Source organism: Neofelis nebulosa, chromosome 11, assembly GCF_028018385.1.
Source record: "Neofelis nebulosa isolate mNeoNeb1 chromosome 11, mNeoNeb1.pri, whole genome shotgun sequence".
Lineage (NCBI taxonomy): Eukaryota > Metazoa > Chordata > Mammalia > Carnivora > Felidae > Neofelis > Neofelis nebulosa.
This window is the reverse complement of record NC_080792.1, coordinates 24251099-24275267: the sequence shown is the minus strand read 5'-3', so window position 1 is coordinate 24275267 and position 24169 is coordinate 24251099. Positions and strand designations below refer to the sequence as shown.

At 38.4% G+C, this 24169-nt stretch overlaps 1 protein-coding gene across 2 annotated transcripts in view; it reads left to right on the top strand.

Annotated features, from left to right (window-relative positions):
- ME2 (malic enzyme 2) overlaps nucleotides 1-24169 on the top strand; it is a 54734-nt gene that overhangs the window by 22451 nt on the left and 8114 nt on the right. For both annotated transcript variants that reach the window (XM_058692063.1, XM_058692064.1), the window contains exons 5-13: nucleotides 2181-2256; nucleotides 3350-3511; nucleotides 3826-3929; nucleotides 7283-7392; nucleotides 7494-7591; nucleotides 8119-8232; nucleotides 10881-10995; nucleotides 13218-13360; nucleotides 16651-16753. In XM_058692063.1, coding sequence (XP_058548046.1) covers nucleotides 2181-2256; nucleotides 3350-3511; nucleotides 3826-3929; nucleotides 7283-7392; nucleotides 7494-7591; nucleotides 8119-8232; nucleotides 10881-10995; nucleotides 13218-13360; nucleotides 16651-16753 — 1025 coding nt within the window. The remainder of the gene's footprint in view (nucleotides 1-2180; nucleotides 2257-3349; nucleotides 3512-3825; nucleotides 3930-7282; nucleotides 7393-7493; nucleotides 7592-8118; nucleotides 8233-10880; nucleotides 10996-13217; nucleotides 13361-16650; nucleotides 16754-24169) is intronic.

Below are 24169 nucleotides of genomic sequence, written 5' to 3'. Positions count from 1 at the left end.
CAAAAAAGGGGGGATGTAATCTTAATTTTCGTGGCAGATTCTCCAGAATTATCATGAATATCATTTTGATGATCTGCCCAAATTAAGAGATTCTTTCTCTCTCTCTCTCTCTCTCTCTTTTTCTTTTTTTAATTTGTGTTGTTTGTTTTTTCTTTTAGAATTTGTACGAATTTTAATTTCAAATAGTTCTGGCACCTCAGCTATTTTAAGTAGAAAGAGTACTGGAATGGGCATCTACTTAAGTCTTTTAATAAGTCACTTTCTCCTTCTGAATCTGTTTTCATATGAAATAGGGATCCTAGCACCTCTCAGAGAGCAGCTGAGAAGGTCAGATGAGGAACTGATGGAACAATTCTTTACAAATTTTTGATTAATTTGTGTTTTCTTGTCATGTTCCTCTAACCTGTCCTTTTCTTCAGTCCTCACACCTTTCCCATGTCCTGCTTACACGTTGATACAAATGTACAAATTCAGACAGTGCAGGATAGCATTGACCTTCACTCTCCCCTCATCTAGCCTAGTGGCGTTCAGACCTTAATGTGCATACAGAACACCTGTGGGACTTAAAATGTTGATCCATGCCAACCTTCCTCTCCTTCCCGTTCCCAAGATTCTGCTGACAAAGAGAAAGGTCTGGAGGTCTGGATTTTAATGACCGTGGTTGGTGATGGTGCTGCAGGTATTCCCTGGAAGACCCTTGGAGAACAAGCATTGTCTTGTTCTGTCCTATGTGCTGCCATCAGTTAATGAGTCTTAAGCATTTCTTTTTTTTCTTTTTCTTTTTACATTTATTATTTTTGAGAGACCGAGAGAGACAGAGCACTAGTCAGAGAGGGATAGAGAGAGAGGGAGACACAGAATCTGAAGCAGGCTCCAGGCTCTGAGCCGTCAGCACAGAGCCCGACGCAGGGCTCAAACTCACAAACCATGAGATCATGACCCGAGCCGAAGTCAGACGCTTAACTGACTGAGCCATCCAGGCGCCCCAAGTCTTAAGCATTTCTTATGTTAACCCAGCTGTTCAGCTCTTTGACATTTCTTTTTCATTTAGAATAGTGTTTCTCAATCCAGATTAAAGGATTAAGATAAAGTTAAAAAATACTGATGCCTAGGCCCCACCCTAGAGATTCTGATTCATTCAATCTGGAGTTGAGCCTCTGTGTAGGTATTTCATAAAAGCTCTTGCTGTGGTTCTGATGTGTACCCAGCACTCAGAATGGACTCGAAGCATAAAGAGCATGGTTTTTGGGTGAGGACAGGTACTGTGTGTCCATTATGCAGTATAGTGCTGCAGGAGTGTTTTTTTGTTTTTTGTTTTTGCATTGAAGATCATCAGTAAATCTTGGTTGTTTAATTGACCTAAACTCCAGGCCAGTTAAATCAGGATCTCTGGAGGTGGGACCCCTGGCATTTTTTTAAAAAGTTCATCAGACAACTCTGTTAAGCAGCTGTAGTTGAGAAACTGTTTAAACTGATTTGAGATGGGTTAGTAATGCCAAAGCTGAGATAGGTACCAATGAGAAAGTTAAGTGTAAGAACCAGTTTGAAGGCACTGGGGACCTGTTGACCCTCACATCTGCCTGACTCATTTTCTACAACCTATGTTTCTCCCCCATCCCCTTCTCCCTACCTCTTTTCCTTTTAAAAATCTGGATTATTTATCTCAATTGGATAACAATACGCTGTGTGTTTAAAATAACTTTTCACTTTTTCCTAATGCTTCAAGGACATCCTCTTTTGTGTGAAGTTATTTACTGTAGTTTTCTTCTCTCCCTTCCTGCTGCTTCATATTTCAAATTTTCAGTTTTAGTGAGTTTGAATCAGAGTGTATGTAGCTTTATTATGCTCTCCTGCATTAGTGGTTTATTTTTGTACTGCCTTTTTCTGGAGGTGTCTGGAGTTTATTTGAACATGAGATGTGGAAACATTCCTTCTTGGGTAACACCATCAATCGTATAATAATCATCTTTGTTGCAGCTACCGTGTGAGCAATGCAATTATAGTTTGAAATAGTTGAAAATGTTTGAAAATAATCCAGTGTGATTTAGCAAAGTCTGCTTGGAAATGATACTGTGTCTTGATGTTTTATTACAATATCTAAATATTCCAATTATGAACAAAAACTTAGTAGAAAGCAAAAAACTGTTGTGAAATGCAAAGGTGTTTTTGTTCTGTTGCAGGGGATTATTTATTTCAATCTCAGACAGAGGTCATGTTAGATCAATTGTGGATAACTGGCCAGAAAATCATGTTAAGGTACTAATAGCACAACCTTCCTCTTCACAATGTATTTTCTTTCTTTGTAAGTTATCTCTGAATTTCCAAGAACAGTTTTCATTGTTGCTCTGATTTACTTTGCATTTACATACATGCAGATTTAGTGCCCTGAGGAGATCAGGATAGTAATACATACAAAATGGGTGACCAGTACGGAGTTTACCCTGGGAAAGAAATTGGAACTAGTTCACGCTATGAACCTGTCACTACCACTGGTGTTTCTTGCCTTCTTTTTATTCCTTTTCTGTTTCAATTCATGTTATTGCCGGTAGAGAAAATACCTTAAATGCCATAAAAAACTTTCATTTTGGTGGGTGGTGAGAGGATTTACTACGCCTTTTTTCTTCTAAATCCCAGGTAGATTTAGATCCGTAGCAAATCTAAAACTCTTTGAGTTTCAATTGTAATAGATAGAAATTTTCATCAGTCTGGCTGTCTTTCATAAAACAAAATCTGATGACGTATTAAGATCTTTTGGTAGGCTTTAGTGCTTATTATAGGCAGTAACCTTACTTGCCTTTATAACATGTCTTCCTCACCAAAATAATCTTTAATGAATAATTATTAGTTGTAGTAATCTAGAAAAAATTTGGTTAGATAATTACTCACAGTATCATCTTAAAACTTGGTAGGTATATTTTGTATCCTAGATCTCCCCTCAGCCCCCCACACACTGTTGCTAAGGTTTTTCTTGTTTGGCCTACGTTATTATGTGGGAGTAGCATATTCATTTCTAAACTTGATTTTCTCTTCTGGTTAATTGCTGTCCGAAGTTTGCCTGCCTGTCCCTGGTTTAGTCTTTGTGAAGATACATAAGTTGACTCTCCAGTCAGAAGCATTCTGTTCCTAAACCAAAGACAGAGGAAAATCAGACCTAGTTCATTCTCATTTTTATACCTAGATTCTAAAGTCCTCCAGTTTTAAGTATGCTTGGTTGGTTTATGTTGGAAGTTAATCAAGAAACAATTTTGTTTTTAAAAGAGTGAAAATATACGAAGAGACTCTTTTTTTCAAATGCTTTAGTACCCCATTTTTGGCAACTTTTAATTTATATGTATTTTTTGTAATTAAGGCCGTTGTGGTGACTGATGGAGAGAGAATTCTGGGTCTTGGAGATCTGGGTGTGTATGGAATGGGGATCCCAGTAGGAAAACTCTGTTTGTATACAGCTTGTGCTGGAATACGACCTGATAGATGCCTGCCTGTGTGTATTGATGTAGGAACTGATAATCCAGTGAGTAAAACAATTTTTCCCCTTTGATCTTTCTCTCATATTTAAAAAACAAAAGTTTTATTATATTCTTCTTTTGAAGATAATATAAGATGGGAAAATGTTGTGATTAAAGCTAGTCTGTCTTGAACTGTGCTTTTGATATTTATACAGATAACAGTAAATTAAGCCTATTAAGAGATTCGTGAAGAAAATGTAATGAATTTTTAAAAATTACGATAGTAATTTTTTTATTTTGCAATTTTTGCCTTATAGAGTATGTTTAAACTGGTGACGTAACAAAATGATTTTATTTTTACATTTGGTCTATTTTGTAGGCACTCTTAAAAGATCCGTTTTACATGGGCTTATATCAGAAAAGAGATCGATCACAGCGCTATGATGACCTGATTGATGAGTTTATGAAAGCCATTACTGACAGGTATTTTGTAAAAGGTTGAGTAAATGGAAGAATCTTTAATTAATAAAAGAAAGGAACCACAGTTTTCTTTTCCTTCATCTCTTTTGAAGATGGGTACAAGGAGATTAAATATTTGAGAATTTGGGTTCTGTTCTGCCTGCTTAGATTCTGATGCTGGTGACACCCTTTATACTCTGCCTTGCTTTCCTGAGTTATCGGACCTGCTGTAGGAAGTCTGTATTCCCTGCTTCTGCCAGACCCTCCTGTCCAGTTCTCCCACCCCTTGGCCTCCGGGCTCACTTGCACCGTTCCTGGGACTCTCGTGCAGCTTTTGTGTTTTAAACTTGCTGATCTGGGGCGCGGGTGGCTCAGCCAGTTGAGCATCAGACTTCAGCTCAGGTCATGATCTCGTGGTTGACAAGTTTGAGCCCTGGGTCGGGCTCTGTGCTGACAACTCAGAACCTGGAGCGTGCTTCGGATTCTGTGTCTCCCTCTCTCTCTGCCCCAACCCTGCTCATTCTCTCTGTCTTTCAAAAATAAATAAACGTTAAAAAAATTTTTTAAATAATTTGCTGATAATTGGGGCTCCTGGGTGGCTCAGTCCGTTAAGCACTTGACTTCAGCTCAAGTCATGATCTCATGGTTCATGAGTTCGGGCCCAGCATCTGGCTCTCTGCTGTCAGATCTTCTGTCTGCCTCTCTCTCTGACCCTCCCCTACTTGCGCTCTCTCTCTCCCTCTCTTTCCCTCTCAAATAAATAAACATTGAAAAAAGAATAGTAAGTTTGTTGACCATTGCTCCTCCTGTCTCTCCACCTCTGCAGCATCTGACCAGGTTTTCTACTCCTTCATCTTTGAAATTCTCTCTTCTCTCGATTACTGAAAGGCTTTCCTAACTTGGTCTTTCTCCCACCTCTTTCTGTCTTTTGTCATCTGTACTGGTTCTCCTTGCTCTCTTCTACTAAGTGGGGATACATTCATAGTTCTTTTCTCTTTCAGTCAGGTAAGCCATGACCTTCAGGCATGTGACTCCTGAACTTACCTCTAGTCCCACCTCTCTCTGAGGCCTGCATTTCTAACATCCCATCTAGACATTTTGTTGCTACTTCATATTTGTGTCCAAAACCACTCCTTCCCTTAGCAAGCTGCCTGTCTTCTCTTTAGCCAGCTTCTATTAATGGCAGCAACATTTACCCTCTGGCCAAAACTTTGCTTTTGCTCTTATCTTTGACTCTTCCCTCCTTCTCCATCAGCCCTCTATAGTGTCTGTCAGTCCTCAGACCCAGGTGGTACTACCACGTAAACGCCTCAGAGATACGTCTCCTCTTTTCCATTGCCACAGCCTTTCTGCACATCCTCATCTCTCTCCGGGAGGCTTCTAAACCTTCCTTCAGTTTCTCTCCTCTCCATTTCGTCTCCACCTTATCTCTCTGCTACTCTTTTATTATTATTTTTTTTAATTTTTTTTTTTTTTTTTTTTAATTTTTGAGAGAGAGAAAGACAGAGTACAAGGAGGGGAGGGGCAGAGAGAGAGGGAGACACGGAATCTGAAGCAGGCTCCAGGCTCCGAGCTGTCAGCACAGGGCCCAACGTGGGACCCGAACCCACCAGCGTGGAGATCATAACCTGAGCCGAAGTCGGCCGCTTAACTGACTGAGCCACCCAGGCTCCCTCTGCTAATCTTTTAAAAATGTGCACTTCATCATGTCATTCTTTTGCTTGAAATCTCTCAGTAGTTTCCTGTTGTTTTGGGGTAAAGTTCAAACTCTTTATGATACTAGCCCTGCCCTCCCTTTTAAATTGCTAGTACATAGAAGATACTAAAAATTAATGCCTTTCCCTAGTCAAAGTTGACATATCTAAAACTAAACGTTTCATCTTCCCGGAAATTGCCACCTCCTCCCTGTCTCCTCACTTCCCTACCTTGGTCAATAAATAGTACCTTCATAGTCATCCAGATTGCTTTGGCATTTTAATGGCGTTTCCCTGACTTCCCAGGTGGCCCTTATCAAGTTCTTTTTGCTCATTCTAATGTCTTAAAATTGTCCCTTTAACTTCCCGTGGTTTTTCCTTCAGATTCTCTTGTCCTTATACCATAGTAGCCTCCTGGCTGCTTCCTGCTTCTCCACACACCAGTGTGTGTTACACGTCACTGGCACGTCTGTCCTTCCTAACAGGGGTCTTCCCTTCCCTGCGGCCTTCAGTGATTTTACCTTGGATACACAACAAAGTCCCATTCTCTGATTGTGCATTTAGGATTCTCCCTTATCTGGCCCCAGCCTACCTTAACCAACTTCTCCCTATTCTTTCCTATAAACCCTGAAATATATAGCCTGATTGTTGACAATTCAGGTTCACCAAAACACACGTTGTTTTTCTTCCTACTTCTTTACTTTTTGTTCTTTCAGGGCCCAAATGAAGTCTCCTCGCCTCTTCAAGCCTTCCCTTACCCCACCTCACCAAGATGATTGATGTCTTTTTTTTTGAATGCCAGTGAACTCGTACAGAAATTATTTTTAAAAACAATTTTTTTTTTAACGTTTATTTATTTTTGAGACAGAGAGAGACAGAGCATGAACAGAGTAGGGGCAGAGAGAGAGGGAGACACAGAATCTGAAACAGGCTCCAGGCTCTGAGTGGTCAGCACAGAGCCCGACGTGGGGCTCGAACTCACAGACCGTGAGATCATGACCTGAGCCGAAGTCGGATGCTTAACCGATCAAGCCACCCAGGCACCCCCAGAAATTATTTTTTTTTTATTTTATTTTTTTTATTTATTTTTGGGACAGAGAGAGACAGAGCATGAACGGGGGAGGGGCAGAGAGAGAGGGAGACACAGAATCGGAAACAGGCTCCAGGCTCTGAGCCATCAGTCCAGAGCCTGACGCGGGGCTCGAACTCACGGACCGCGAGATCGTGACCTGGCTGAAGTCGGACGCTTAACCGACTGCGCCACCCAGGCGCCCCAGAAATTATTTTTTAATTTCTTATTTAATATAAACTCTTCCTTAATATACTCTCCTGTGTTGCTGTTTAACTGCTAGTACAGTGAGAATATACGTGTCAAATAGATACTTTATGAGACTCAGAGGTAAAATCCCTTTCTTTTTAGGAAGTTATTTCATGCTTGTATGTGCTTGGTAACACTTGGATATAGTTTATGCCAGTGACTATCCCATAGGTCCACCTCATAAATTTTTCTGAATGAGTAGTAGATTTCTACCTTTCGACTCCAGTTTTTCACAGGCTCTCTGAAAATTGCCAGGTGCCCATTTAAGGGATACATTATTTTTAAATGGGATGATAAAGACTATTAGAAAAGCTATCTAATGGTGGTATTTTCAACACAGCCATTATGGGTTTTGCTCTTTTTAGATATGGACAGAACACACTTATTCAGTTTGAAGACTTTGGAAATCATAATGCATTCAGATTCTTGAGAAAATATCGAGAAAAGTATTGCACCTTCAATGATGATATTCAAGGTAAAGCAAAAAGAAAACCTTAGGTTTTTGACCCCCTACTTTCTTTAAACGTTTTTAACATGCCCCTTTTTTATTCTAAGAAATCTTTCTTTTCCACACAGGGACGGCTGCAGTAGCTTTAGCAGGTCTTCTCGCAGCACAAAAAGTTATTGGGAAGTCGTTCTCAGAACACAAAATCTTATTTCTTGGAGCAGGAGAGGTAAGTTTTTGTAAGCTTTTAGAGTTTAAAATCAACATCATCCTTTAGAATTGGCAAATGGGGCGTAATGACCTTTTCATTTTGTTGCGATCTTGTGTGAATTGAAGATCTCTATTATAAAGTAGATCATTTAAAATATGATTAGAGGGGCGCCTGGGTGGCTCGGTCGGTTAAGCGTCTGACTTCGGCTCAGGTCATGATCTCACGGTCTGTGGGTTTGAGCCCCGCGTCGGGCTCTGTGCTGACCGCTCAGAGCCTGGAGCCTGTTTCAGATTCTGTGTCTCCCTCTCTCTGTAACCCTCCCCCGTTCATGCTCTGTCTCTCTCTGTCTCAAAAATAGAAAACATTAAAAAAATTTTTTTTTAATATGATTAGAGAGAATATTATAGCAAATCAACTTTTGTGTGGTTTGCTAGAGAAGAATAAACCAAATATTCCTCGTAACACATAATCCTCATATATAAAGTAACTCAAGCATTGTGCCTTACCCTCATCTTTAATTTTAAAATTTATATTTTGTTGGACAGGCTGCTCTTGGAATTGCAAATCTCATCGTTATGGCCATGGTAGAAAATGGCCTCTCAGAAGAAGAGGCACAAAAGAAAATTTGGATGGTTGACAAGTTTGGTTTATTATTTAAGGTAAGGTAATTAAATCTTGGAGAAGCAAAAGAATGTTGTTACAATGGTGTTTTTAGTTTGATTTTTAAAATATTACCACTTCTTAAAATACTGTATTGCACTGAACTGTCCAGATTGTACCAGTTGGGGACCTTCCACTATATTCTCAACAGAAATCCTCCCATGTTTTTTTGTTTTTAAGTTTATTTATTTTGAGAGAGGGAAAGAGAGTGCATGCTCGTGAGTGGGGGGAGTACAGAGAGAGAGAGAGGGAGACAATTCAAGCAGGCTCTACGCTGTCAGCATTGAGCCCAACGTGGGGCTTGATCCCAGGAACTGTGAGATCGTGACCTAAGCTGAAATCAAGATTTGGATGTTTGACTGAGCCACCCAGGTGCCTCCAGTCTACTTTTTGTCTTTTATAGACTCTTGCTTTTTATTTAAATCATAATCTCCATGTTGGCATGGACATTTTCTTTCTTGCTTTGTTCTCTGAGTCTTAAGAAAGCAAGTAGCCATACAAATAAGATTGTACTTGACCTTTCTAAAACTAGGCTTTATATGGGAACTCAGAAGTTTCTAATTAAATTGTTAGCAGGACATCTGACATTTGAGCAGCAATTCTTTAACCATTTGGAGATCATAATCCCTTGTAGCAGTCTAACAGATGTCCATGGACGTTTTCTTGAAGCCAGTTCATGGATAATAAGAAGCTTCTATCCCAGATTAATTTAGTATCCTTTGGACCTGCCTGCCTTCCTAGCATTGATTGCCATTTTTAGTAGCTTAAGAAATGCCTTGTATCTTATACTGTGTAACACATTATAATATAGGTAAACTGTTTCATAGATGAACCTGTCCAGTACACAATGCTATTGTATTTTTGTTATATATAATGACATACCTCAGTTACTTGAAATACACATCTTTGGAGCAAGTTTATTTCCATGTGCTTTGTTTCAGTTCTGAAATCTTGCCTTCTTAATTAGTGCTCACAAGTATTCGTACAAAAAATAAAATGAAGAAGTGTATGAATGAAAAGTTTTGAGTGCTTAAATTATACATAATTTTAAATAGTAGTTTAAAATGCAGCAGACGTTGTGGTAAGACTCTACAGGTATTATGTCATTTAATCTTCTCAAAAATTCTGTGAAGTTTTACAGATGAGGAAACTGTGGTTTGAAAGGGCAGGTGACTTTTCCAAGGTCATCAATTTAAGTTGTGTGTAAGAGTCGCATCCTAGCAGCCTGTGAGGCCTGTGCTCTTAACCATTGGACTGCGCTGCCTCCCAAGTGAGCTACAGCCACCGTATTTGCTTACACATCAAATACAAGGATTATAAACCTTGTGCTTTTAGAAAGCTGTTGGCAGAATACATATTTTTACTGGTACCCAGTTTGATGCTTCTTTTTGTGGTGTTGGTGTTCACAGATGTTTTGTGATTCTTTTTAATAAACAAGTCAGCTCAAGAATGAATATGGTATTGGTTAGCACCAGTGAGAATCCCTCTATGTCCACAAGTTCAAAGTCTATTTTTCTTTTAGGGTGTGTCCACATAGCTTGTCCTTCATATGTCCTTCATAGCTTGACCTATGTGTAAAACACATAGGTGTCCAGTCTCTCTTGGTGACCCAAACACTGCCCTCCTTATTGAGACTTTGAGAGTTTCCTGTTGAATCCCCATAGTGGAGAGCGAGCACAGGAAGCCACTGTTCTGAAAACCTGGATCTGTTGAGGCTAGATGTCAGTCCTTTAATTAACTTCCCAGCCAACCGATGGCGGTGTGTTGCTTTTCCCAAACCTTGCTAGTTCTTCTCTGGGGCTATTCTGGAATTCTGATGCAAAGTTTCACCTCTGCGGCAGGGTCTTCTCTTTTGCCAAAATAAGGGTATGGATTTCTCAGCCTGGTGGGTTTTTGCGTTCTATGTGTTTTTGCCTGCTTTCAATACTGAGAAATTCTTCAATGTTCTGGTTTGTCAGTGGTACCTCTGGTGGCCTTGTAATACTACTAAGGATTTCATTGTTCTAGTTTTTGGCCTGGGATTCGTGGAGGAAAGCATGTTCCTAATTCAGCCGTCCTGAGCCAGAATTCCCTGTTCCTCTTGCTTCAGAACTCTTGTTAGTACAACTAGTCCATGATGTCTAGATTCCTAAAAGCTCTGAAACCCCAAAGTTTTTTCTGAAATTGGTAACAGATCTGACTGACTTGAACTTACCTGGTAGCAAAACCAGAGAGGGTATTGGTAGTACTATTCATAAGTGTTGTTCACTTTGGGGTGTCCACAGTGGGAAGATTTGTAATATTTGCTATATTACCATAATACGTTTCTAAAATGTGAAAAATTCTGAATTCCAAAATGCGTCTAACCCGGATAGGGTATTATAAGCCTTTGTGCCATATTGGATTTAGAAGCACTTAACAAAGTAAATGAGTTTTTGAGAGGGACTAGAAAGTTTCTGATTATGACAAGATTGGATTTATGTTTTATATGCGGGTTTTGTGGACACTGCAAAGATAGAATTGCAAGATAGAGGTTGAAGAGGAAAGTAAATGAGAATGAAAAGACATTCGTATTATAGAAACAATATGTGACTCATAATGATGTCTTTTCGATTAATTCTCGGTAAGCATTTACTAAAAAAATACTGTATTTTTCCCAAAAATTCAGGGACGAAAAGCTAAAATCGAGAGTCATCAGGAGCCCTTTGCTCACTCAGCCCCAGAGCATATACCTGATACTTTTGAAGATGCAGTAAACATACTCAAGCCTTCAGCTATAATTGGTAAGTGGAGTTGTTGACAAATCATTGTATCACTTAACTCTATGTTGCTGGTCATAACTAGCACGCTAGAGCACTAAAAATGAAATGACCCATTTTATTTAGCTTTCAGCATATAATGTTTTTTTTTCTGTGGTAGCCTTTTGGTCATAGTGTGTAAAGTTCAGTTAACAGATGTTGCTTGTACTTTTAAGTGCTCGAAGCTGTGCGATTTATCATGCTTTGCTTTTAGAGTTGGTGTGACTGACCGCTGCACTCAAAACCTGAAAAAAGACCAAGGTCACCTGACAGACTGAACCAAGAAAGTCCTATGCAGAGTCAAAGCTTTGCATTGGCAACAAAGCAGAAAGCTTTGGTACGTTTTGAAAGTCAGGCATTGCATAGCTGACATCCGACTATGCCAGAATGGCGCTGAGTTCATAGCAGAACTAAAAAAGTCTTTTTTTTTTTAAGTTTATTTATTTATTTTGAGAGAGAGACAGAGAGAGAAAACACGAGGGGTTGGGGCAGAGAGAGAGAGAGATTGACAGTATCCCAAGCAGGCTCCACGCCATCTGTGCAGAGCCTGACTTGGGGCTCAAACTCATGAACTGTGAGATCATGGCCTGAGCCAAGATCAAGAGTCGGATGCTTAACTGACTGAACCACCCAGGTGCCCCGAAAATGTAAAAGTTTTTAAAAGAGGAGCAATTTCATTTCGTATACAGCTGTAAGATTTGAATCTATAATTTTTAAATAATTTTATCACTTTCTTGAAGAGGCCCTGTAGAATTTTAAATAGTAAACCAGTCACAAACAGTAAGTTTCTATGGCCATTAAGCTTCTTCATTGATTAGAACTCATAATTGTTTTAGAGCAAGAGGACATCTTGAAGATCATCCAACTTCTCTCAAAACCCTATATGGAAACCTAAGAATCTGTCCATTCAGTCTATCTCTGGAGGGTCAAGAAAACAAAAAATTTAAAGGTTTAATTATTTTAGAACTCATGGACTCCTAAAAATATGTTCACACACCTCCACATGGAGAAACACTGAATATAAATTCCTATTGTACGTAGGAAAAACAAGCACGGAGATGTTAAACAACCTGCCCAAGATTTGTGAATATTTCATATATCCAGGAGTGACAGAGCAGGTGCTAAAACTTTGGTCTCCAGATCAATATTTCTCTTTATTACATATCAGTTTATAAAAGAGAATTGAAAATTAATTATTTTGACTATTGAAGTCTCTTTACTGGATGAACTGGAAGAGTACTCAGCTGAGGCACTGCTTGGTCATCCCCAGCGTCCTGTCATGGGCCGGGTCCTCCTCTGTAACACTGCGTACTTGTTGGCACCTGTTACAGGTTTTCTCATTTTCTCTTTAGTTTTTTTTTTTTCTCAATTATAAGCCGCCTTATACTCATTTTTATATCCCAGAGGCCTAATACAGTATAGGAGCTTAATAAAAAGGCCATTAAATTCCATCAAGAAAATAGATTGCTTTAGTCAAGATGATTTGGCATCCCTTCTGAATTTCTGGTATTTTCTAATGAATACCGGAGTTTGAAAGTTTAACATCTGAGATGCAAGTTTTTATCTTTTTAAAATTCATTTGTAACTGCGGTAAAATACACATAATGTAAAATTTGCCATCATAACCATTTTTAAACATACAGTTGGATATGTTAAGTGCATTCACGTTGCTGTGCAGCCAGGCTCCAGAACTCTGCGTCTTGCAAAACTGAAACTCCATACCCGTTAAACAAATACTTGCCCCCAGCCCCTGGCAATCACCGTTCTACTTTTTGTATTGATGAATTTGACTACTCTAGGTACCTCATGTAAGTACCTAAGGAATCCTACAGCGTTTGTCCTTTTGTGACTGGCTTATTTTACTTAGCATAATGTCCTCAGGGGGTCCTCCATGTTGTAGCAAGTTTTATCTTCTTAATTAGAGTTGGAGGTACTCTTATACTCTTCTTTTATTTCCTGCAATTCACTATTTTTGGGGCAAACTGAGTATTTCAGTGAAAGCTTTTAGAATTTTATTGTTGTTTTCAGATTCAAGATTTTGTTCCCATGGCATTTTCTCAGCTATACAAAATCTGTCTTTGTGATGGGAGTTTACCTGTGCTTTTGTTGTATTAAACCTATTGTAGAAATGATGTTGATAAGAATTGTTTTATTTTAACTATAATGAAATTGCTTCCCCCTCCCCCCCCCCCCTTTATATGTCATAGGAGTTGCAGGAGCTGGCCGGCTTTTCACCCCTGATGTAATCAAAGCCATGGCTGATATCAATGAAAGGCCTGTAATATTTGCATTGAGCAATCCTACAGCAAAGGCTGAATGCACAGCTGAAGAAGCATATACACTTACAGAGGTACTGTTGACAACTACATGAATTGGTCTTGTCTATTATTTTCCCTCTAGTAGCCTGTTAGTTATACATTCTTGTGTAATTCTTTTCATGGTTACTCTAGAGATTCCAATATGCACCCATGGATTGTCAAATTCTGATATTATTGCTTGTTTGAGTTCTTGAAAGCAATTCCCTTATATTTCCATTTTAATACCCTCATGTCTTGTGGCTCTTGTTGTGTGTTTTATTTATTATTTTTTTTAATGTTTATTTATTTTGAGAAAGAGGGAGTAAGAGAATCCCAAGCAGGTGCAGAGCCCAACTGAATGCAGAGCTTGTTGCAGGGCTCAATCTCAAAATGGCGAGTACACAACCTGAGCCGATATTAAGAGTCAGATGCTTAATGAACTGAGCCATTCAGGGGCCCCATTGTTGTGCATTTTAACTCTATGTTTTAAACCCCAAAAGACATTATGATTCTAAACACAAAATATTCATTTCGATACATTTTGATATCTTCTGTTGCCATTTTGTCCTTCCTGTATGTGTGTGCTTTTATCTTGGATCATTTTCCTTCTACCAGAAGAACTTTCCTTGAGTGTGGGTCTGATGAATTCTCTTGATAATTGCTTTATTTTTGCCTTCATTTTGAAGGATATTTTCACTGTGCATAGAAGTAAAAGTTGACAGGGACTTTATTTTAGCACTTTGAAGATATTATTCTCTTGTTTTCTGATTTGTTTTCCTTTTGATATACCATTTTGTCTTGGGTTTTACCACATTGGGCATGGGTGTGTTTTTCTTTGTATTTATTCCCCCTGGGACTATGAGCTCTTTATCTTGATGCTGCCCTCTCTTGTGGTCTCTTTTGGCAGTATCTCTGATTTGGCTGCCTTCTCTCTCTCTTCTCGTGGGACTCCAGTTGTGTGATTGTCAGACCTTGTCACCATATCTTTTATATCTACTACATTAGTTTATATATATATACACCATCCTGTCTGCATACTGTGTTTTAATCTGGTGATTTTCTTTGACTTTATCTTCCAGTTGGCATATTCTTTTTTTAGCTATGCTAATCTGCTGTTAGATTCTTAATTTTATTGTATTTTTCTTTGTAGAATTTCTATTTGATTATTTTTCTAATTATTTAGTGACACAGACGTACAAAGATGTATTATGGAAATAGTCAATTCATAAATAAATTCTGCTTTCTTGCCCTCACGTTTCATAAAACAATTCTTTTTACCCTCTTCAAACGCATCTTCACTATCAGTGTTTGTCTTTATGAGGGCCATTATTCTCAGTCATCTGACAGCTGTCGGGAACAAATTTTTATTTTCATCCAAATTGTTTAAGATTTAGTTCTTTTGAATTCTTTAACACTGCCACAGGGTTATATTCCCAGTGACAAGTATCTGCTCATATGATCCAAAGGGTCAAATTCTTGAGTGTTAAATCTGAGGATCCACTACACTTCAAAGAATAATCATTACACCATTGGTATAATGGTATAATACACATTTTAGATCTAGAGAAAAGAAGACAATAGCATTGTCTAAACGCTTCTTATTCTGCCCAGTGTTCAGGTGCCATGTCAGTTTGTCCATCCTACTGTGTGGAGATAGTTTAGTTTTCTATAAATCTCCCTTTCTTTAATCCAAGTAGCTGATTAAACATGATCTACTTTAGTCATACCTCAAGTATTCCAAGATAGATTATCGTTGTTTGTTTTGTTTTGTTTTGTTTTTGCCAAGGAGGAGTGGGGCAGGTAAGATTTGGCACAGGGAAATGATATTTAAAGGATTTACAAATTTACTTTAAGGTGCTCTTCAATTTCATGGGCATCCAATTCTCTCTTAGAAATAGTGAATATTCAGGGTGCCTGGGTGGCCCAGTCAGTTGAGCGTCTGATGTTGGCTCAGGTCATGATCTCACGGTTTGTGGGTTTGAGCCCTGCGTCAGAGTGCTGACAGCTCAGAGCCTGGAGCCTGCTTCAGATTCTGTGTCTCCCTTTCGCTCCCTGCCCCTTCTCCTCCCCACCCCCTCAAAAATAAACAAACATTTAAAAAAAATTTTTAAAGAAATATTGAATATGCTAGTAACATTGTATACCATTGTTGAGCATAGTACTAGAAGTGACACAACAAATTTGGAGATTTATTTTTCTCCAGCAAGGCAACATGCCATATTTTTCTGGGGTAATAGTGTGGGTATACCATACACCTTTGTGTGAACTGAATAATTCGGGCATTATAGCAGAATGGAAAGACCATGGGCTTTAGAGTTATTAAAAAAAAAGTCTGGATTCAAATGTAACTGCTGCAGTTGTGATGCGTGACTTTTTACAAAGCACTTGGACATCTAAGCCATAGTTTTATGAGATTTTTTTTTTTATATATCAGTGAGATGGAGATGATAATCCCAGAAGGTTTCTTACAGGCTATACTGAGTTAACTAATAGAAAGCACCTGGAACAGAGCCAAAAAACAGCAGATGGACAGTCAGTGGTCACAATTTAATTTTTGATGTGTTCCACTTCATTCACAGGTGTTTACAGCAATCTTTATTATTCAGGATAGCATTTGTTGACCCATCTACATTTTAAAAGGAAAAAGAAGTGTCAGGATTTTTAGTATATTAATGGGCAGTTTTCAACTTTATTTGAATGTGTGTGATGCATAAAACCTCATTCTAGGGGCGCCTGGGTGGCTTAGTCGGTTGAGTGTCTGACTCTTGATTTTGTCTCAGGTCATGATCCCAGAGTCATGGGATCAAACCCCAATGTCGAGCCTGCTTCAGATTCCCTCTCTCCCTCTGCCCTCTCCCCTACTTGTTCTCTTTCTCTCTCTGCCTCTCTCTAACATTAAAAAAAAAAAAAAAATCATTCTAATAAGAATTTTTAAAATATTTATTTATTTATTTATTTATTTATTTATTTATTTATTTATTTATTTTGAGAGAGAGAGAGAGAGAGAGAGAGAGAGAGCAAGCAGGAGGAGGGGCAAAGAGAAAGGGAAAGAGACAATCCCAAGCAGCCTCTGCACTGTCATCACAGACCCCTATGCGGGGCGCGATCCTGTGAACTATGAGATCATGACCTGAACCAAAATCAAGAGTCAGACGCTTAACCAGCTGAGCCACCCAGGCACCAATCTAATAAGAATTTTAGTGGAAGTATTATGTTATATAATAAATTATGTCTGTTCACAAAGAATACAGGATTTAACTTTGTTTTGATTCGTTGTTTTGATTCACCTCAATATTTTAGTCCAAATGAAGTTACAAATTGAAGTTGTTTCATTTCTTAACAGGGAAGGTGTTTGTTTGCCAGTGGCAGTCCATTTGAGCCAGTGAAACTCAATGACGGGCAAGTATTTACACCAGGCCAAGGAAACAATGTGTATATTTTTCCAGGTAAATGCCACCGTTATTTATGTGAAAGAGCAATAGTTAATTACATTAACTAGTTCTCCAAATTGCTTAGAATTTAAGAATAAAATGAACAATAGTGTTTACAGAATTTTGGTATGTTTGTACAGGTAAACTCAAGGAATTCAGCAAATCCAACTTGCTTTATTTACCCTATAAATGTATTCATATTGTTCATTAGATTTGTTTTATTACAGAAATAATGTACTACATGGTATATAAAAATGCAGAAGGAACAGAATGTTTTAAAATTATTTAAGCCTCTTTGTCTCCCTTTGGTACCTCCTTTTTTTTTAAAGTTTTTATCTAAATTGCACTTAACATGCAGTGTAATATTAGTTTCAGGTGTGCAATATAGTGATTGAACACTTCCATACAACACCGGGTACCCATCCCTAATCCCCATCACCTATTTAGTGTGCCCTCCCTAATCCCCATCACCTATTTAACCCATCCCTCTACTCACCTCCCTTCTGGTAACCATCAGTTTGTTCTCTATGGTTAAGAGTCTGTTTCTTGGTTTGCCTCTCTCTCTCTTTTTTCCCCTTTGCTCATTTGTTTTGTTTCTTGAATTCCACAGATGAGTGAAATCATATGGTGTTTGTCTTTCTCTAACTGACTTATTTTGCTTAGCATAATTCTAGTTCCATCCATGTTGCTGGCAAATGGCAAGATTTCATTTCTTTTTTATGGCTGAGTAATATTTCAGTGTATGTGCGTGTGTGTGTATCACATCATCTTTATCCATTCATCAGTCAGTAGGCAACTTATGGAATAGGAGAAGATATTTGCAAATGACATATCTGATAAAGGGTTAGAATCCAAAATATGTAAAGAATGTATAAAACCCAACACCCAAAAAACAACCCAATTTAAAAATGGACATGAATAGATACTTTTCAAAAGAAGATGGCCAATAGATACATGAAAAGATGCTCAACATCACTGATCATCAGGAAAAGACAAGTCAAAACCACAATGAGATATCACCTCACACCTGTCAGAATGGCTAAAATCAACAACACAAGAAACAATAGATGTTGGTGAGAATATGGAGAAAAGGGAACCCCATTGCACTATTGGTAGGAATGCAAACTGGTAGAGCCACTCTGGAAAGCACTGTGGAGGTTCCTCAAAAAGTAGAAAATAAAACTACCCTACGGTCCAGCAATTGTACTACTAGTATTTACCCAAAGAATGCAAAAATACTAATTCAAAGGGATTTGTGCAACCCGGTGTTTATAACAGCATTATCAACAACAGCCAAATTATGGAAAGAGCCCATGTGTTCTCTTGGTGCCTCGTTATCATACTTCTCAGCTATAACCGCTGTCAGTGGTTTGCTTTGAGTTTTTCTGATGGTTACCATCATCACTGATACACTTCTCTTCCCTTATCTTGATTCCAGCTATAGACAGTATGTATGAACTTCCCAACTGTAAAATGTAATAGTGTCCACATACCTCCTAATACCTTGCTGCTTCTCTATACCTCTGAATTTGTATTACTGTTTTTAGTTTTTAGAGTAGTTACCTTTATTTTTATAGAACATATTTAAAGACCTTTTGATAACAACTTAAGACTGTTTTTTTTTAAATTTTTTAATGTTTATCTTAGAGAGAGAGAGAGAGACAGGAGTGTGGGTGGGAGAGGGGCAGAGAGAGAAGGAGACAGAGAATCTGAAGCAGGCTCCAGGCTCTGAGCTGTCAGCACAGAGCCTGACGTGGGGCTTGAACTCAAGAATCACTAGATCATGACCTGAGTCAAGGTCGGACATTTAACTGACTGAGCCACCCAGCCACCCCAAGACCATTTTTATTAGTTTGCCACAGTTGAAAAATCTGGTACTTAGCTTTCTTATCTGTTCTTATTCCATCTCTCAATTTTGGTCAGTTAGTATTTCTACACTGTAGAGAGGGTTTTTGGACGTTTACATTATGTTCTGTTGTTTTCTGTGCTTTGTCTATGGATTGATTCTAAAATTACATGATTATAGATCATTTATGTCTAAACAAGTATGATTTGAATACATAATTCTATATTACAAAATGTTTGAAACTCAAAAGTCTTTCAGGTGTCAAGTATAGTGAATCTTTCTTTAATTTCCTGTTAGCTTTCTTCGTTTCTCCTAGATCCTGCTCCACAGTTGACTACTTCTTGGGCCCCATGTTATTGTCCTCTCTCACACGCATGTGTCCTATTTCTGTCTTGGTCTCACTTTTTGGAATGCATTTTTGAGTATGTTTTTATTGAGCATGGATGAAATGTTCCCGAGTTTTTACATATCTTAAAATGTCTTTATTTTGTCTTCTCACTTGATAGTTTGGTTGGGTAGAGATTTGTAGACTGAAAGTCCATTCTCTCAGATCTTTGAAAATATTTCTCCTTTTAGTGGCCAGTGTTGCTGTTGAGAAATTTGATGTCATTAAGATTCTCATTTCTTCATGCATGCTAGCTTTTTCTTCCTAAAAATATTTAAAATTTTCTCTTTAGATTTCTGAAAGCTTACTAGGATGCATCCAGGTTTAAGCTTAATTTCCATTTATTATGCATGTATGTGTGTGGGCCAGTTCGCTATATCTTTTCCAAAGGATTTTTTTTTTTTAATTTTTTTTTTAACGTTCATTTTATTATTTTTTTTGAGACAGAGAGAGACAGAGCATGAACGGGGGGGTGGGTCAGAGAGAGAGGGAGACACAGAATCTGAAACAGGCTCCAGGCTCTGAGCTGTCAGCACAGAGCCCGACGCGGGGCTCGAACTCACGGACCGCGAGATCATGACCTGAGCCGAAGTCGGCTGCTTAACCGACTGAGCCACCCAGGCGCCCCTCCAAAGGATTTTTTGTAACTTTTTGTTTCTTTCTCATTTTTCCCTTCCATTGTTGCCGTTTTCCTCTTACAGAACTTATGTTAGACCACGGTCAAATCCCTCTATTGTTCTTGAGTTGTAAATTTTATTTCATATATTCACCTCTGCCTTTTTTATTCCGTAATGTGGGGGATTTCTGTGGCATTCATTCATTCATCTGTTTTTAGCACTTTTAGTGTATGTTTCAAGTCTTTTTTTTGTGGGGCACCTGGCTGGCTCAATCAGTAGAGCATGCACCTCTTGATCTTAGGGTTGTGAGTCCAAGCCCCACATGGGGTGTGGAGCCTGCTTAAGATAAAATAACACAATAACAATATAAAATAAATATTATATATAACCAAATATACAACAAAATAAAAATAACCAAATATAAATATAACAAAATAAAAATAACCAAAAAACCCCCAAATCTTTTTTATTATAAGAATTTTCAAACATACACAAAAGCAGAGGGAAGAACAAAGTTCCATGCTCCAGTCTCCCACACTTCAGCAGTTATCAACAGGTAACCATATATTCCCACCCGTGCCTTCCTCACTGGGTTATTTTAAAGCAAATCAGAGATGTTATATAATTTTGTTCATAACTACTTCAGTATATATCTCTGAAAAAGTAATTTTTTAATTTAAATATCACCATAGTACTAGTATCATAACCACATGAAATTAACAGTGTTTAATATCACATGTCATCAGTTTAGTAGGTTCAAATACCTTTTTTATTCCCAATACCTTTTTCTTGTCCTAAAATCACTCTTTTTTTTAATATCCGCTTTTATTTTTTTTTAAAGGTTGCAGTATCCTTTCAAATGTCCCCTACGGGCTAAGATTCTTTTAAATATTTCTTCTTTTGTGCTGTTCATTTTCTATAAATTTCTGGTGATCCTTAGTTCATTCATTTTAATGAGAGACTATGTTTAGTAAAATAGGGATTTGATCTGAATTTCCCTTGTACGTGTGTCTTTCTCCTTGTGGGCCTCTCCCTGAAGAGCTGAGAGCAGGCTCTAAGATTTCATGACAGGTAGATTTTTAGTGTACATGGGCTGGCATCAAGCAAGCATGTTACAACTGTTGTCAAAGACTTTTAGCCTGTGAATCTCCCAGCGCTTTTCCTCCTTTTCCTTCCATGTGGCAGTTTTATGTCTAGAGGTCTACCCTGCTTATCTCTGGAGACCTAGTATCTGTAGTAGAAACTCTCCCATCACCAGTGATCTCTTTCTCGAACTTGATAATATTCAAAATCAATCTGTTCTATCCAACAATATTTCTGTGGCATAAAAGCATAAGAACATGGAAGAGAATACCTTTCTGTTCATTTTAACAAAGTCATTTTCTGTATCTTATTTAACTAGTAAGGAATTTGGCAATTGATTATTTTATACAGCACTACTAAGTCCTAACTTTATTAATAACCATTATTAGCACTATAAATATAGATGTAAAAATAAATTGGTAGTGGTGGTAAAAACGGGCTTTAAAACAAGAAGACAGGGGAGCCTGGGTGGCTCAGTCGGTTAAGCGTCTGACTTTGGCTCAGGTCATGATCTCAAGGTTTGTGAGTTCGAGCCCCATGTTGGGCTCTGTGCAGACCACTCAGAGCCTGGAACCTGCTTTGGATTCTCTGTCTCCCTCTCTCTCTGCCCTTCCCATGCTCATGCTCTATCTCTGTCTCTAAATAATAAACAAACATTAAAAAAAAAAACTTGAAATGGTGAGGACGGATGAGAAATAAAATGATTTAAAAAAAAAAAAAAACAAGAAGACAAAAGTCTGTTTATAAAGCAAGTAAACATGTAAGGCTCCAATAATATTTGAATTACCTAGTCCAGTAATTATAACTGGATGAAATAACAACAAAAATAAAACCTGAAAATAGTCAAAAGGCTAACAAAATGTTGACTGTAGTGTGGGGGATTTCTGTGGCATTCATTCATTCAAAAGTTTTTGTTGTTGTTGTTGTTGTTGTTGTTGTTGTTGTTGTTGTTTTGTGGGGCACCTGGCTAGCTCAGTCAGTAGAACATGCAACTCTTGATCTCAGGGGAATTCTGGGTCAAGATTAGGGAGAGAGGGGCGCCTGGGTGGCTCAGTCGGTTAAGTGTCCGACTTCAGCTCAGGTCATGATTTCGCGGTCCGTGAGTTCGAGCCCCGCGTTGGGCTCTGGGCTGATGGCTCAGAGCCTGGAGCCTGCTTCCGATTCTGTGTCTCCCTCTTTCTCTGCCCCTCCCCTGTTCATGCTCTGTCTCTCTCTGTCTCAAAAATAAATAAAACGGTAAAAAAAAAATTAAAAAAAAAAAAAGATTAGGGAGAGAACTAGAGCTCAGAAAACCAGCATGTGAAGGAGTCTTACGCCAGAAGCACTCTCTGATCAGCAAGAAGTGGCTGAGCAGTAAAGCAGTACTTTCCACAAAGGGAAGACCAGTGTTCGCATCCGGCACCTGCCAAGGAAGAGATTCTAGTGAACCGCTAGTGGGCCGAAACCCTAAAGCTGTACCTTGGAATAGGGGTATATTTGCACTATCACATGGATGATCTAGAAAACCTCAGGCCTTTATTCTGGCCTACCGGCATCCACACGTGCCTGGCAGAAGCAAACAGAAATCTTCTGTGGAACAAGATAACACCACCCTAGTCTTCAAGTTCCTTTCACAAATTTTAAAATACATTCCTAGTTAAAAATTCATGTAAAGAGATAAGACAGCACAAAGCAAAAGGAGCAGAAACAACAGGAAAACTCTGGAATTCTAGATATCAAACAGGTGCTCTGAAACAAATATGCTTAGTATTAGTTTATGGAGATAAAACCAAATTTGAAAAATTCAGCCAAGTAACACTAAATTCTAGCATTGAAAAATAAATTTTAAGAACTCAGTGAATGAGGCTTATAGCAGATTAGAGCAAAGAGGATTAAATGGTAAGATAGGCCAGAAGAAATGATCCAGAGACCAAACAAAGAGGAAAATATAGGAAAACAGATGCATATCTTTAATTGATGTAGTTTATTGAAGCCCTAGAAGATGGGCATGAGAATGAATCAGAGGCAATATTGGTAGGCTTCATGGCTGAGAATTTCTTAGAACCTGATGAATGATGTCAATACACATATTCAGGATGCTCAGTGAAACCCATGTGGGATAAATAAAAAGAAGGCCACATCCGGGAAACATCATTGTGAGGCTTTAGCAGACAACAACAAAGTGAAGACTGAATGCAGCCAGAGGAAAAAGATTTACTTGAAAGGAGCAACAATAATACATAGCTTGTCGGTTAAGTAGAGTTAAACTGTTATGAGGGATTTGCCTTGTGTCAGGAGGGTAAATTAGAGATTGACGTAGAATTTTCATACAGGTGCGTGTTACAAATTTTAGGATAATCACTAGAAGACTAGAAAAACTTCCCAGCTATGGTGAGAGAACGTTTGAGGAGGAAATGAAATGATTTTTAAAAATCTGAGGGGAGCCTGGGTGGCTTAGTCGGTTAAGTGTCCAACTTTGGCTCAGGTCATGATCTCGCAGTTCATGAGTTTGAGCTCCGCGTGGGGCTCTGTGCTGACAGCTCAGAGCCTGGAGCCTGCTTCGGATTCTGAGTCTCCCTCTCTCTCTCTGTTCCTCCCCCGCTTGCACTCTCCCTCTCAAAAATAAATAAAATATTTTTTAAAAATTTTTTAAAAAATCTGAAAGTCAAGAATAAAGAGGAAAAAAAGGAATGTGGAATCGAAAAGAAAAATATAAGAAGACTATAGATCTTGCCCCAGATATTTAAGTAACATTAACTGTAGATAGAACAAATGCTCTACTTTCTAAAATATATATATTATCTAGAGGCTGGATTAAATAAGGAAGCTATTAACCACCTGATTTTCTTCTCATCCTTGGGTAATTAGATAACTGTGCTTCCCCACTCTGGTGAAGACTGTTGGGATGCCTTTTGAATAGTGTAAAACTGAGAATTTCTAGACTGGAAGACGCCAGACACAGTTGAGGACAGAGGTGCCAGAAAGTAGGGTGATTAAAAGCCAAGCCACCGCAGTGATTCTCGGAGTGGGCAAACCCCATCCTCTCCTCAGAGCTACCATCATTCTAGTGCCTAACGCTCATATGAGAAACACTCAAAGATTACTAATCAGCTGAGGAAAATCTCTTATATGAACAATGTATTTCATAAAAGAGACCAAAATAAATAAGAAAAAAAAAGCCTTTTAGAAAGAAGCAGGGATTAGGTGGGGAGAAGGAAAGTTAAAAAACTATCAATGGAGACAAAAATATTATGTTCCAGAAATAAGACAGAATTTTATTTTTTTTAATTAGAAAACAAAAATGAGTGCTTGAAAATGAAAAGTTTGATAGCAGAAGGATTATAAGAAAAAGCTAAGGGGGCTCCTGGGTGGCTCAGTTGGTTAAGCGTTTGACTCTTGATTTCGGCTCAGGTCATGATCTTACAGTTCATGAGTTCAAGCCCCATTTTGGGCTCTGTGCTGATAGGACAGAACCAGCTCAGGATTCTGGGTCTCTGTCTCTCTCTGCCTCTCTCCCACTT